The 15,567-nt window shown below is 45.5% G+C and overlaps 2 protein-coding genes across 2 annotated transcripts in view; one reads left to right on the top strand and one right to left on the bottom strand.

Annotated features, from left to right (window-relative positions):
- Positions 1-1,014, bottom strand: part of DGKZ (diacylglycerol kinase zeta) — a 202,169-nt gene extending 201,155 nt beyond the window's left edge. The window contains exon 1 of the mRNA XM_042443105.1: positions 800-1,014. Within this exon, the coding sequence (XP_042299039.1) occupies positions 800-1,002 (203 nt within the window). The 5' untranslated portion in view covers positions 1,003-1,014. The remainder of the gene's footprint in view (positions 1-799) is intronic.
- A 287-nt stretch (positions 1,015-1,301) lies between these two features.
- On the top strand, positions 1,302-6,726 carry LOC121926626. Its single transcript, XM_042459762.1, has 3 exons — positions 1,302-1,323; positions 1,407-2,243; positions 6,516-6,726. Exons 1-3 carry the CDS (start codon positions 1,302-1,304, stop codon positions 6,557-6,559), a joined length of 903 nt encoding a protein of 300 aa, XP_042315696.1. The 3' UTR covers positions 6,560-6,726.
- The last annotated feature ends 8,841 nt before the right edge of the window (positions 6,727-15,567 follow it).

Here is a 15,567-nt window from a genome sequence, read left to right as displayed (position 1 = left end):
GGCACAACACAAGCAAATCTTTGCTGCCATTTCCCAGCACCTGCAGTCTGAGGCAAAAGCCTCACTTTGCCCAAGGGAGGGCCAGCTGCAAAAAGGGATTTTTTTTAAATGTGTGTGTATGGAGGAGGCATTTAAAAAAACAACAACATTAGGATTAGGGTGTTGGTTTCCTCACCTCACTACACACAATCTGCATTCAAGACTCTTCTGTTGTTGTTGTTGTGCCCCTTCGAGTCTTTTCCGACTTCTGGTGACCCTAAGGCAGACCTATGTGGGGGTTTGATTGGCAGATTTGTCCAGAGAAGGTTTGCCATTGCCAGGCCTTCTCTGAGGCTGAGAGCATGTGCTTTGCCAGGGTCACCCAGCGGGCTCATGTGAGCCGGATCCGAATCCTGATCCCCAGAGTTGTAGTCCAGCACTCAGACCACTGCCCCCCACTGACTGTCCCTAAGAATAGGGCCAGCTGCAAAAGATGATGATGAGATGATGATGATGATGATGATGAGATGATGATGAATGATGATGAATGATTGCTGCAAGGCATTGAAAACAGGCGTAGTAGCAGGTGGGGCATTGGTTCCTCACCTCACCTCGCCACCCACAAACACACACACACACTCGTTGCGCACCTGTCATTTTCCACACACAAACACACACGTGTCCAAGACCCCTGACAGCCAGGTCAAAGAAAAGGTGTGTGTTTGGGGGCACAGGGAGGGATGTTTTTGGAGGCAAGCCTTCCTTTCCGGGGGGGGGGAGAGGAGGGGAGAGGAGGGAGGAGGAGGAAGGGGGGCCTTACCTGTAGGAGACCTGCTTCCTGAGGGACAAGTGGAGGAACTGCCCCCCAGGGAAGGAGAAAGAAGAAGAAGGCGAGGAAGACGAAGGGCGCCGCCCTCCGCTCCCGCTCCCGCCGGGCTCTGCGGCCGCTTGCAGGGGGTTCAAGCCCTGGCCCAGCGGAAGATCTGGCGGCAGGACTTGCCAGCGCCCAGGACCCCCATCCATCCCTCTCTCGGCGCTGGAGCCCGGGAGGCGGCTCCCTTCCTCCCGCGCCTCCTCCGGCGGCTTGGTCCCCCTCAGACCCCTCCAGGCCCCCGAGGCTCCCGCCATCCTCGCCCCGGAGAAGGAAGCAGCGAAGGCAGCGGCAGCGGTGGTCTTCTCCAGGGCCTGGGGGCCAGAAGGGGGGGGGGAGGAACGCCTCCGAAGCCCGGCTTTGAGGGAAGAAGGGGCCGAGGGAGGGACACCGCTCAGGGGAGAGGGACTCTCCCTCAGGCAGCAGCAGCAGCAGCAGCAGCAGAGGCCAAATGCTGGAGCGGAGGGCAGGAAGCTAGGTCTCCCCAAACTAGAAAGCCCCAAAGGGCTGGAGGAGAGCTCTCTGAGGAGAGCGAAGGCGGGATGGCTCCTCTAAGCGAGGGCCTGGAGGACTGGGGAGCTCTTGCTCTGGCCCCGGAGCCTGGGAGAGAGAAAGCCAAGGCTTGGGGAGGAGAGAAAGGCGGGATGCCTCCCCAAAGCCCCAACTGGAGAGCTCTCTCTCTCTCTCTCCTTGGGGCACTCAGCGTCTCCAAAGCTGCAAAGCGGGGGAGCGAAGAGCTGTGATGGAGGCCCGGGAAGAAGAGCTCTCTCTCCCCTTGGGGCCCCAGAGCCCTCCGACAGAAGCAGGACCTGGAGGAGTGGAGAGCCAAAGAAGAGCAAGCGAAGAACTCTTCTTCTCCCCAAGAGAGAGAGAGAGAGAGCTATCAACTGGGGACTGAGGGGCTGGAGGAGAGCTCTCTGGCAGAGAGAAGGCTCAAGGCTCCTCGGCCCCCAACGTCCCAAGAGTCCCCTGAGAGACAAGGCCAAGGGCCTCCTTTCACTCCAAAGCGACCAACTGCGGCCTGAGCCCTCTCTCCTCAAACTCCCCCTTGAGAACCCAAGGGCTCTCTCGCTCTCTCGCTCTCTCTCGTCGGGGCCCCGGAGCTCAGGGTCTCCCAGCCCCAGGCGAAGCTCCCAGCCGGAGCAGCCAAGGGGAGGGAGAGTCTCCCTGGAGGGCAGAGCGAGGTCGGGGGAGGACGGAGGAGAAGGGGAAAGAGGGTCGCCGCGGGGCTGCAGGGAGAAGAGGGTCCTCCTTCCCAGGGTTTCTCTCGGGGGAGAAAAAGGCTGGATCTCGGCGTCTCCTTGCAGAGGACCTGGAGCAGCCACGGAGCCCCTGGACCCTGCTGCTGCTGCTGCTGGAAGGGCAAAGGAGGGGAAGCGATGGAGAGGAGAAGGTGCCTGGGGAGGAAGAGAAGGAGGGAGGGAGGGAGGGGAGGGCTTGTGCTCTTGCTGCCCGGGGGGAGGGGGGTGGGGGTGGTGTGCGGGGCCACCTTAGAGACGACGCCCGGGAAGGGCGCTTAGCCAGCTCCTGGCTTCTGGGGGAGAGGTTGCTCCTTCTGCGGTTGTTCTCGTTCTTGTCGGGTGCCTCCAAGTCATTTTGGACTTATGGCAACCCTGAGGCTAACCAATCATGGGATTCTCTTGGCAGGTTTCTTCAGAGGGGGTTTGCCACTGCCATCCTCTGAGGCTGAGAGAGTGTGACTCGCCCAAGGTCACCCAGTGACCAAGCCAGGATTCGAACCCTGGCCCCTGCCCAGACTGAACCTATCATGGGGTTTTCTTGGCAAGTTTCTTCAGAGGGGGTTGCCACTGCCATCCTCTGAAGCTGAAAGAGGCTGCATGCACACTAGAGAAATAACCCGGTTCGCACCGCTTTAACTGCCCTGGCTCCAGGCTATGGAATTCTGGGAGTTAGAGTTTGTTGTGGGGTCCAGAGCGGAGCTCTGAGCTCTGAGACATTTAGCCTTCTCTGTGAGGGAGCTCTGGTGCCACAACGACCTGCAAATCCCAGGCTGCCATAGAATGGAGCCATAGCTGTGTCGAACTGCATTACTTTTGCCGTGTGGCGGCAGCCTAAACTGGCGGAGAAGCCAGGCTGAAAGAACCTGCCTGGACACACCAGGGATTAAAGCCCCGTCTCTCTCCCACCACCAGCATATTTTGGGCATCCATTTCCATCAGCCCCATCCAGGTTGGCCAGTGGTCAGGGGATTCTGGGAGGTGAAGTGTGGAGGACCGAAGGTCGAGAAACAGGGATGAACCCAGGGAGCGGGAGTACTGAAATGATGACCGGTCCTCAGGCTACTTGGGTTCTCTGGAATGATATGGTGCCGATTGCTCTGCCAGACTGGCTTCAGGGTCCGTAGGGCCGATAGGTCAGTTGGTTAAAGTAGAGTAAGGCTTATCTGGTAGCAGTGCCCAGGATTTTTTGCTGCATGAGGTAGAGCACCAAATATCACCTGCCCATCGCTCACCGAAGTCGAGATGCATGGAACATAAAAGAGATCCAAGTTATTTTGACACATGAGCTGAAAAATCTCACAGCTACCATTTCTGGAGGGAAAACAACATTAATAAGCAACTACGATTTGCTTTCATGACATCTCAAAATCTGCTGCCTCAGGCAGCAACCTTATTGCTTAATGATAGGAGCAGTTCTAGCTGTACCCATCACACACACACACACACACGCAGGCACTTTTATTGAGTTGTTTCTCTGCACCAGATTCCCTGTCTGTGCAGAAAAAATGAAGGACGGGGATTATAAACTTTGATTGCACTAGGCAACAGCTAATGCAATAACTATCAGAATCACCAAAAAGTAGTTTTACACAGGAATTTCCTCTTCCTCCCCCTCCTCCTTCCACCCTTCTTCCTTTCACTTCCTCCTTCCTCTTCCTCTTCTTTGACAATTCCTTTGCACCCTTGAACTTCTTATGCTGAGGGTATACTTTTTCCCTCCCTCTGTTTACAAAAATCTTGTTTTTCCAAGATTCCAGCTGTTCAAAGGTGACACTTCCATTGCTATTGAGCTCATATTCTCTCCCAAAGTGACACTTGCTATTGAGCTGGCCACCTAATACCTAGGATATTGCTGTTAATAATCCCACACACAGAGACTGTTTTGAAAGATTTGTTTCGATGTCACATACACCTGAAATTTTAGAGAACATTCCATGAATATACTCTGAATTTCAAGCAGAATTTTTAAGCAATAAGCCAAGGAATTGAATCTTATCCCTAAATTATATTCAGCACTTTGGACAGCTCCTTAAATACTCACACCAAACTCCAGATCATCTTCCCCACCACACTGATATGGAAGACATTGGCTGTTGCTAGGGCATGAATGACACAAGAAACCAAGCCTGGCTCTCTCTCTCTCTCTCTCTCTCTCCTGGTAAAAACTGGGGTTATTTATGAATGTCTCTCCATAAACAGTACAGGTTGTATCAAGTGGAGTCTCAAAAAACCAACAACAAAACCTAAAAACAAAGGAGCAGCACAACAGGTAAATACAATAGAGAGATCAACACAGTGTTCATACACACTGAGCATCAAGACAAAGCTTATGGCGGTTTTACTTCAGATAAAGGAATCTGTTTGAGTGAGCTACACTCAGGAATATTTGGTTATTCAAAGTTAAGCCACCGTACGGGGGGGTCTTTGATTGCACTGGAACTATTTGGAGTGAGGCATTTGGCATCATTTCCAGAGATCTGTTCTGAAATTTCAATCCTGACATTGGTGGTAAATGTTTGTCCTCTTAATTATCAGAAGAATGATCCGGTGTCCTCTTGGTAAGGGCTTTCTGCCTACCTTCATTATTTCTCATCTGTTGCCTAGACCAACCTCAGTAACAGAAATGAATGAACTGGAATCAAGGTGAATTTGCCACCTACTAGACCTAGGGGTCTAGGCTAAAATCTCTGAAGGTACTAGATCCTATCTGATCTTGGAAGGTAAGGTAAGCAAGGTCTGGCCTTGTTAGTACTTGGATGGGAAACTGCCAAAGAATACCAGATGCTGTAGCCTATACTGTATTGCAAAAGAAGACAGTGGCAAACTACCTCTGAGTATTCCTTGCCTAAGGAAACCTCATGAAATTTATGGGGTCACCATAACAGGCAACCTGAAGGCATATACATATAGAGAGACCTAGGTCTCTCATATGACAAAATTGTTCACTCTTGGATCAGCTTTCCTAGAATGTAACAGTCCTTCTGTTAAAGAATGGTGGTCTACCTATTGTACTTTCTGGAGAGCATGAACTTTGACATGCTCCAATGGTCCTTTTTTACTTGAGCAAGCTTTCCCTGTTCAGTCCTACCTGGTATCTGTGTCTTTCACTTCAGAAAGAATATATGTGTTGTTTTCTGTGTTTTGTGTACATTTTATATTCTATTGAGTCATATCTCTTTGGAACTTTTGGCTATAGGTGACATATAAATATTTGCAAATAATGAGCACATATGTGGGAAGGAGTTGCTAGGGTTTGTAAGAGGAACTGCCCCTATTCTGTGTAACCCCAGATACCATGGCTCAAAACAGATGGGCAAAAAAGACACCTTCCACATCGTTTGGGGGCATGGCGATTAGACGACACATGCCCCCAAACTGCACTGGGGCTGCACTGAGGCTGCCTAAGGTGACCCAAACCTGGCTGCAAAAGAAGCAGATTTGGGACTGTGGCAGCAGTCACTCTTGGGACTATGGTGTTTGGTTGTTGTGGTCCCGCAGTGATTGGGGCTGGAGTGGCCTCTGGCCAGTCCTTTTGCCCCATCTTCTCCAGGCCCTTGAGAACAACTTTGTAAGCAGGAACTTAAAGGTTCCCAGAAACTTCATTGAACATATAGTAGTACAATTGCTGACACCCTCTGCCTTTTTACATCCCCTTGGCTTCTCTTTCTTTCTCTGGGTTTGCACCTATCAATCACTTGGCATCTCTAACCCCCCACACCACCCACATCTCCCTACTGCCTTGTCGTGACTTGTCATTTAGCCCAACTCTCCAGATTTTCCTTTCATATCTCTTGCATGACTCAGCTTTACCAGCCTCCAGATAGCATTAGTGCCTCATTTCTAGAAGGGCTGTCATCTTCTCTGCCCAAATGATATTCCCCACATGAAAGGTGTATTCCTTTGATAGTATCTTACATGGTCCAGAGCAGAGCTTGGAAAAGGTATTCCTTTGGACAATGTCTCCCAGAATCCTTCTGTCACCATGGCCATTGACTTAGGCTGGGAGTTGTAATCCAAAAGTAACTTTTCCAAGCTCTGTCCAAATAGTTACCACATTTATGGCCTTTTTGTGGCATTCATTTTTTTATCCATGTTCTTATTTCCTAACCTCCCAGGAGGAAACCCAGCACTGGGTGGAACTATCAGTGGCCACAGTATCCATCATTAGGTAGACTTTTTTTTTGTGAAAAAAATTCTTAGTTGTTCTTAGATTTGACTCCCATTTTCAATACCTCTTCTCTCCAATGAATGGAACAGATTACAGTGTGCCTTGTGTTTTGCCCTTTGCCCTAAGCTAGACTCTTGCTGTCAGGTGAGGTGAAAGGTGCGCTCCCACTTATACTAGAAAAAAAAAACAACACCTGTCAGTCCAGTTAGCATTTGTGCATGGGATAACAAGAGTATCATTTTTTTCTTTGTTTCAGGTAGCAAAATGTCTTTGGCCAGCCTTGGTAAGGAAATTCCATGATAGACTGAGGCTTTATGACAGGTAGGCTTCAGGAATTGCAATGTGGACATGTCATTTCATGTGTAAAGGGAACAGCAAACTTACTTACATTTTCCAAAGCATGTTATAATTCCTGACAGATACACCTTGAACCCGCTTCCATGCAGCAGCCTAGGAAATGCCCTGACACAGTTTGGTTTCACACTTCTCTAATAATATAGACTGAATAAAATGACAGAGAGCAGCACTGGTAGGAGAAGGCACTACATATGTATTTGTAGGGAGTCTTATTAGCAAGACACTACCTGTTTTGAGTTTTGATTAAGGTCAAAAGATAGAGGACAGAGATACACTCATAGAAGTGCAGGTTTCAGAATTTCAGCTAGTGGGGCTTGGCTTAGCTTGGTATGAGAATGATAAACTTCTCCTGCTGAGATGTTAGTCACTGGTACCCTCAGAAAAAGACTGGTGGGTTCTGTGCAGTAGCATGAACACAAAGCCCTCTAAATGCAGCAGTCCTGGCTTAGCACATTTTGAAATGAGTGAAATAATATACATTGTTATCTAAAGACCTAAATGATACCCTTTATCATCAGTACAACCATTTAAGTCCTGAATCTAAAATTGCACCATTGTTCTCACTTCTACACTTAAGGAAAAAGGCCCCTGCTATCCACATTTGGCCATCCAACTGTGCTATGTACATACTTTATATTGCAGATCTGCACTCTCTTGCCAACCCTTGTTCCAGAGTAATGGGCCCTCCCCCTATAATATAATGGAACAATGAGGTCAGAGAGTTTTCACCCACAGCAAAGTATAATATTTCCCCTGCCTCCTCCTCACCTTATTTTCACAGCCCTTGTCTTATGCTCACAAACAGGCACCTACACACAGAAAAAGACACTTCTTCCTGCCTTGCATTTACCCAGAGGCACTTGGCAAGTTTCATGGAGCCTGTGGACTTTGTCAAGCTGCAGAGATATTTGCCAGTGCCATTATGTGTAATGTAGCCTGCTTCGCAGTTTCCCTCAGCTGCCCTCATTCCTTTTGTGTGAAGACAGCCAAAATCTGTAATAAAGCACATCAGAGAAGAGCAAGGCCATGACTGCATTTACTTGGCCCCATTTAATTCTGTGAGACTTACTGCCAGGGGTGACTTTACCAGTAGGCAGAGCAAGGCACCAAAGTGCTGAAAAAGTTTAGTCATTTAACTTAATATTATTGCCATTTTAATGCTAGACAGAAAGAATAGTGCCCGAAGAATTTCTGTCTCCTTGGTCATAATAACTTGAATGGCTTTGGGTACTTTTCATCTTGAGGCAGGAGGGTAGAATTTGCTCATGATCTGCTATAGCAAAATGTCTATGTTTCTCCCTGCTTATTTTTGAGAAAACATATATAGGGTGAGGTTGCATATAAAATAAAAGGAGTTAAAAATCACTGAGTTTGAACTAGGCAGTGTAGCACAATGAAATGATCAAACACATTGTAATAGTTCAGACTATAGATAAGGGATGTGTTTATTGAATACTCCCTCAGAGAAAGGATTTCTTCTTAGGTCAAGAGTCCTGCTTAAAAAGTGACGTGGAAGCTGCAATAAGAGAAACTGGAAAGAATAAATTACCAGGAACAGACAATATACCAATTGAACTGCTACAATTCACACAGACAGAATCCATCCAAGCATTAATTAAAATATCGCAACAAATATGGAAAACAAAACAGTGTCCAGTAGATTGGAAACCATCAATCTACATCCCTAGCCACAAACAAGACATAAAAGACTACAACAACTGTAGGACCATAGTGTTAATTTCCCATGCAAGCAAAAGTGTGATCAAAGTCATGCAGAATAGACTCTGGTCATAGTTGGAGAGAGAAATCCCAGAGGTGCAAGTGGGGTTCAGAAAAGGAAGAGGCATGAAGGATCATATTGCAAATATACCATGGATAATGGAATGAGCCAAAGAATCCCAAAAGAAAATCAGCATGTGCTTTATAGATTATAGCAAAACCTTTGGCTGTATTGACCACAAAAAACTGTGAAATACTCTCAAAGAAATGAAAATGCCACTACATATGATTGTCCTGATGAGAAAATGGTACTCAGGTCAAGAGGCTACTGAAAGAACAGAATACAGAGAAACAGAGTGGTTCCCAATTGACAGAGGGATCAGGCAAGGCTGCATTGTATCACTCTATCTGTTCATCTTTATGTAGAAAAATCATACAAAAAGCAGGCTTAGAATCTGTAGTAAGAGGAGTGATGATAGGAGGAAGAAACATCAATTATCCAAGATATCCAGATTGAAACTATACTACTAGCAGAAAACATCATAGACTTGCAACAATTACTACGGAAAGTTAAAGAAGAACAAGAAGTACAAAGGCAGGCTTACTGATGAACATAGAGAAAACAAAAAGAATGAACACAGAGGATTTATGTAAAGTCAACCTAGATAATGAAGAAATAGTTAAAGATTTCCCATATCTTGGATCAAATTTTAAGTAGAACGGAGATGGTAACCAAGAAATCAAAAGAAGAGTAGGAATGGGAAGGACAGCTATGAAAGAACTAGACAAAATCCTAAACAGTAAAGATATACAACTGAATACCAAAATAAGAATTGTTCAAGCCACTGTATTCCCCATCACCATGTATGGATGTGAGAGCTGGGCAGTGTCGAAAACAGATGGGAAGAAAATTAACTTATTTGAGAAGTGATGCTGGAGAAAAGTGCTGAGGATAACATGGACAGGCAAAAAGACAACCAAGTCAGTTCTAGAACAAATCAAGCCCAAACTCTCCTTGGAAGCCAAGATGATTAAACTGAGGTTGTCATATTTTGGCCACATCATGGGAAGGCACAACTCAGTTGAAAAGACAGCTGGGAAAGGTAGAGGGTAGTAGAAGGAGAGGAAGACTGCATGCCAGAAGGCTAGATTGGGAAGTCATAGGTATGAACTTGCAGTACTGAGAATATGGGGTCACGGAGATGTTTTACTCACAGGGTCGCCATGAATTGAAGTCGACTTGAAGGCAGCTGATGACAACAGGCACCTTGCATTAGGAAGAAAGGTGGTAGCCCAACCCACCCCTTGAAAGATGTCCTTTCTCCCACTGCCAAATGTGAGGAATATTCAAAAATCCTATCCTCCTCCCTTTAACCTCTGTAGTTGAGGAGATGAGCAATGTGTAATAAATTCCAGTTTGTCCATGGTGCCAGCTTATCCTTCTCTGATTTGTGTTAGTCTGTTACTACCTACTTGTTGTGACACATTAATAAGAAAGTAGACTGTGTGGAGAATCACTCAATTTCAGCTTCACCACACTCTAAATATTTGGAGGTATTTTTTCTTTTCCACTAATTGGGGGGGGGGGGGGGTAGCAGTTAAACCAATAGTTTATGCAAAGGTTTGACACTCCACTCAGCCATGAGGCTTATTGGGCAACCTTGATGTGTTCATTATTGCTCAGCTTAACCTACGTCACAAAGTTGTTAGGAATATCAAAGTGTATGTATAGTAGAAGGGGGCACTTTAGGCACACCTAAGGAATTTTGCTGCCTAAAGCAAAGAACAAGATGGCACTTCTTCAGTTCTACTGTGTCCAGTAGATTGGAAACCATCAATCTACCCATTCCACTGGCAGTTGACTCTCACCCTCAACACTGGAAATGGGACACCATTCTCTGTTGTAGCTGATAACAGCAGCCAAGGTTTTGAGGGCCCACACAGTTGTTCATCTTGCACCACCCAGCCTCTGCTCCTCACTCTGCTTAATGGTAGGGCTAGACTTGCTAGTACACTGCTGTGAGTTCCTTGGAGGAAGGATAAGATCAGGCATCCACAAACTGCTGAAAAGAATCTGTAGGCTTAGCAAAAGTCATCAGCACAATACTGTTATATATCTGGCCAATGTAATGTAATGTTTGTTGTTGTTGTTGCTGTTGTTGTTGTTGTGTGCCCTTAAGTCCTTTCCAACTTAGGGTGACCCTGTCATGGAATTTTCTTAGCAAGATTTGTTCAGAGGAAGTTTACCAATACCTCTTCCTCTGAGGCTGAGATCATGTGACATGCCCAAGGTCACTCAGTGAGTTTCATGGCTGAGTGGGTAATCAAACCCTGGTCTCCAGAATCCTAGTCCAACACCCAAACCACTATACCACATTTGCTCTCAATGTAATGTAATGATATAATATAATATAATATAATATACAATGCCACCATGCCACAATGCCTAAACACCCATGTCACACTGCAATTTAGTTTGTGATGGGAGAAAACACCCTGTATTCCTAGTCTCCTAAGGAGGCAGTCCCTGAAATGGTAACCACATTTGGTTGCTAAAGGTGAGTGCAGTAATAAAAACCATACCCCCTCTGGAGGTCAGATGTTCCAGTTTCCAAGGGGACACAGCTTCCTCTAACTCTGTCACACAGTGATAGAGAGGGGTCCCCTCTGCTTAAACTTTTCAGTGTGGTGTGAAGGATTCTTCTCATACCAGTTGTGGTTATTACATCTATGGGGACAAAGTGTATCTGGGAATAAGAGTCAGTTAATGCCTAGCTTCCTCGGTCACAGTGTCTTTATAAGATTTTATCACGGGAAATTATTGAGTTTGTTGAGCACAACTTCCTCCTTATAAATCTCATCATGATGGTTTCTTCTGGCTCCATTATTCTCCATTCTGTCTCTCTGCTTGTCAACACATGCTTGTGCTAAGTTACAGCATGGAACTGCAAAGCTACAACCTTTATGTCCTGAGTTTCAGTGTTATAACTTGTAGGGGGTCTCTTGATAAAAGGAACCCCCTTCCCCCCACAACCACTGAACTGAATGAAAAACATGATGTCCCCATATATTCTTCTGCCTGAGGCAAAGAACAAAATGATATCCATTCCATTCAATGCAGAAAAGCCAACTGAATTTCTTCAACATGGATGTTGGGAAAACCTCCTTCATCACACCTGAAAGCAGCAAGCTAAGTTGGGTGGAAGGAGAGACCAGACTGTTTCTGTGTGTTCTTTTGCAGAAGAGAAGATTGAGGGGTGACATGATAGCCATCTTTAAATATCTGAAGGGATTCACGTAGAAGAATAAGTAAAAAGAGTAAGCTTGTTTTCTGCTGCTACAGAGAACAGGACATGATCCAGTGGGTTCAAATTATAAGAAAATCTAAACATTATGAGGAATCTTGTTTGCTGTTGTTGTTTAACTATTTGATAATGGAATTTATTGCCTTGGAAGCATAGAATCATAGAGTTGGAAGAGACAACAATGGCCATCCACTGCAACCCCCTGCCATGCAGAAACTCACAATCAAAGCATACCAAATAGATGGCCATTCAGCCTCTGTTTAAAGACCACCAAAGAAGGAGACTCCACCACTCTCCGAAGGAGTGTGTCCTGCTATCAAGCATCTCTTACTGTCAGGAAGTTCCTCCTAATGTTGAGCTGGAGTCTCTTTTCCTGTAGTTTGCATCCATTGTTCCATGTCCTATTCTCTGGAGCAGCAGAAAACAAACCTGCTCCATCCTCAATATGAGATCCCTTCAAATACAGTATTTAAATAGGGCAATCATATCACCGCTTAACCATCTCTTCTCCAGGCTAAACACACCCAGCTCCCCAGATCTCTCCTCATAGGGCATGGTTTCCAGACCCTTCGCCTCCTGCTTGTCCACAAACCTTTTGAATTGTGGTGTCCAGAACTAAACACAGTATTCCAGGTGAGCCCTGACCAAAACAGAATACAGTGGCACTATTACTTCTCTTGATCTAGATACTATATGATGATTGTTGGAGCCTAGAATTGCATTTGCCTTTTTAGCTGTCGCATCACACCATTAACTCACTTTCAGCTTGTGGTCTACTAGGACTACTAGATCCCTTTCACACGTAGTCTCAAGCCAGGTGTCTCCCATCCTATATCTATGCATTTCATTTTTCCATCCTAAGTGCAGTATCTTACATTTCTCTATGTTGAAGTTCATTTTGTTAGTTTTGGTCCAGCTTTCTAAACTATTAAGGTAATTTTTAATTTTGATCCTGTCCTCCGGGATATTAGCTACTCTTCCTAATTTGGTGTCATCTGTAAATCTGACAACCCAGCCCCCTATTATTTCATCCAACTCATTGATAAAGATGTTGAATACCACTGGACCTAGGACAGAACCCTGTGGCATCCCACTAGTCACTTCTCTCCAGGATGAAGAGGAGCCTTTGCTGAACACCCAGTGGGTTTGACTGGTGGACTCTCCTTTTTTGGAGATATTTAAAGAAAATTGGATAGACATCTTTTAGTTGTGTACAATGAATGCTTGGTCTACATTGGGGTTTGGTTCCAGGACCCCCTTCCAATTTATACCAAACCCAAGGATGCTCAAGTCCCTTTATATACAATGCTACAATGCCATAGTAAAATGATATTCCTTATCTAAAGTAGCAAAATCAAGGTTTGTCTTTGGAAATTTGTGTGTGTGTGAATATTTTTGAACTGTGGTTGGTTGAACCTGTGGATGCAGAATCTGTGGATATGGCTAACTGTATTCTTGTGTGGCAGAGGATTAGATTCTTTTGCAGCCCCTTCCAACTCTATGGAGTTTATCACACATGATTCTATGAATTTCCATTACTTTGTTGCATCTGTCTCTTGAGACAACTGCTCATTCTGTTTAACTTGGTAGGAGTGGTCTTGTTTGTGCTTACAGCTTACTGCAGAAGGGTGAAGAGTGAGAAGACAGAATTTCAGGTCCATCTAGTGAAACCAATTCTGTGTTCAGTTCCAAGAATTTCTGAGACAACTCAGTGAGGATCCCTGTGGCTTTAATAACCATATGAAAGAGTGTTTTTTTCCTCAGACCAGAAGCATTCTGACATAGCAAGATGCACTAGCTGTGATCCTCTTTCTATACAAATTTTCTATAAAAGTTCAGTCCATTATTTCAGTACTTTATTGGCGAGAATTTGCACTTCTTTATACCAATCTGGAAGAGCCAGAGTCCAGACATTTGGAAGGCCATATATTGCCCATCCCATACTCTATAGGGAAATACAAGGATTGACTATATCCAGAGCTTGGAAAGTTGGGTTTAATCTGCACTGCAGAAATAATGCAGTTTGACACTGCTTTAACTGCCATGGTTCAATGCTATGGAATTCTGGGATTTGTAGTTTTGTGAGATATTTAGCCTTCTCTGTTAGAAAGCTCTGGTGTCACAGAGAGATCCAGGAGGACCAACAGGGACTCACTCTGCCTGTCCAACACTTAGGTCATCCACCAAGGTGACCAAGATTGTTTCTGTCCCATAACCAGGCCTGAACTCAGATTGGAATGGGTCCAGGTAATCTATTTCATCTAAGAAAGCCTGGAGTTGTGTTGCCACCACTCAGTATAGGACTATAGGGTAGAAAAATGGATCCTGCCCCCTGAAGTGCCAGTCAGTCGCAACTGGAGGTGCTGTAGGGTGCATGGCAGAAAACATGTCACCTCCTGGGAACTCAGGGCAGCTCCAGCCTCTTCCTTTCTTGGCAGGAGGTGCTATAGAAAGCTCCAGAGTTATCTGCTTACTGATGCATGGCATTATTTCATTAGTGCCTTTTATGCTGTGACATTTCCTCTGACACCTGTGAGACACCCCCAGGGCTAATTAGCAGCACACCCAACGGAGAACCTGGGGGTGTGATTTCCAGTCAGCTGGAGATGACATTTCCACCCTTGATGCTGTTGCTGAAGTCCCACAGGCACATATTGAACTCAAAGCAATGGCTCTTGGAAATGCTGCCAAGATCCCTAGGAGTAACGTGGCTGCTATCTTGTTTTGAGGGACTGGAAATGGAGATTGTGGATAACTGATTCCTCCCCCTTTTGCAGCTTTCAGGTTGCAACTTTAGCTTAAGAAATATAGAGAGTTAGTAGAAAACCTGGTCAAAGTAACTAAATCCAGATGAACTGAAAGAAAAGTCAACATCCAGTGTTAGAGATTAGAACATGACAGGAGCCCTAATAGATCAGAACAAAGATCAATGAAATCCAGCATCTCCTTTCCCACGAGACCAGTCTGATAATGACTCCTGGGAAAGCTCCCAAACAAGAGCTGGGGCCCAGACTCTGCTCCTGTTGCTGCTCACCTGCACATGGTATTCTGTGCATTAGGCAAAGTGCAGCTAGCCTAGGCAACATATGCTGGGAAACTGCAGTAAAATGTCACACAAAAAGTTGTGTGTCTTATATGTCTCCATAAGAAAGGAAACAGCCTGGATGTTCTCATCTCTGGTGGAGGATGCTGGGTCTCATTCATTGTCAATGTTGAAGAGAGATTCAAATGCCAGTCCCATGGGCTTTTGTATACAGTTGTCCCTCCATATTCGCTAGGGGAACAAGACCCCCGTGAATATGGAAAACCGCAAATAACCAAAACACTGTTTTTACCTGAGAGGATACCTCTCTAGGAATCTCTAGGTCCTCCAGTGCAACTCTGTGGTCAATGTCCAACATACACTTGTTAAGGAAAAAGCAACATGGGACATACAGGAAGTGAAATAAAAATTTGTATGTGAGAGTCAGAGTGACTCAGCAGAAGCCAATTGAGAACCACACAGGTGTGAATGGTAATACAATTAACAAGTCCTGAATGCCAAGGACAAGAAGTGCATAGTGAATAATTGGACACACCTGACAATTGTTAAGTGGTCAAGGCTGAGATGATGAAATCATTAATTGTGGGATGAACAAGGAGAACCAATGGGAATGTTGTACACGCCTACTGGGTGGAAACAGAAAACAGTAGGTGGTGCCATGATTTGGCTATAATAATGACTATAGATCCCAGTGCATTTTGTGGGTGGGTTGTAATTGTGGGTAGTAGAGTGGATTGGAGAGTGAGGAGTTGAGTATTGTTTGGAGCTGTGTATATAGTAGAATAAAGTAGATCTTTTATATAAGACTACTGAGTTGTCTGGTGTCTTGGGTGAAGCTACAAGAACCAGCAGGACCCTGTTGAAGAAGGGTGAAGACTTCTGTG

This window comes from Sceloporus undulatus, chromosome 1 (assembly GCF_019175285.1).
Source record: "Sceloporus undulatus isolate JIND9_A2432 ecotype Alabama chromosome 1, SceUnd_v1.1, whole genome shotgun sequence".
Taxonomy (NCBI): domain Eukaryota; kingdom Metazoa; phylum Chordata; class Lepidosauria; order Squamata; family Phrynosomatidae; genus Sceloporus; species Sceloporus undulatus.
Note: the sequence above shows the minus strand (reverse complement) of the source record. Positions and strands in the feature narration are given on the sequence as shown.

What these genes read in the sequence shown, in the direction of transcription:
- LOC121926626 (XM_042459762.1), top strand. Translation starts at nt 1,302, where the DNA reads ATGCTGGAGCGGAGGGCAGGAA. An exon ending in GCTGGAGCGGAGGGCAGGAA is followed by an intron (nt 1,324 to 1,406) that starts GCTAGGTCTCCC and finishes GGCTCCTCTAAG; the next exon opens with CGAGGGCCTGGAGGACTGGG. An exon ending in GAAGCGATGGAGAGGAGAAG is followed by an intron (nt 2,244 to 6,515) that starts GTGCCTGGGGAG and finishes TCTTTGTTTCAG; the next exon opens with GTAGCAAAATGTCTTTGGCC.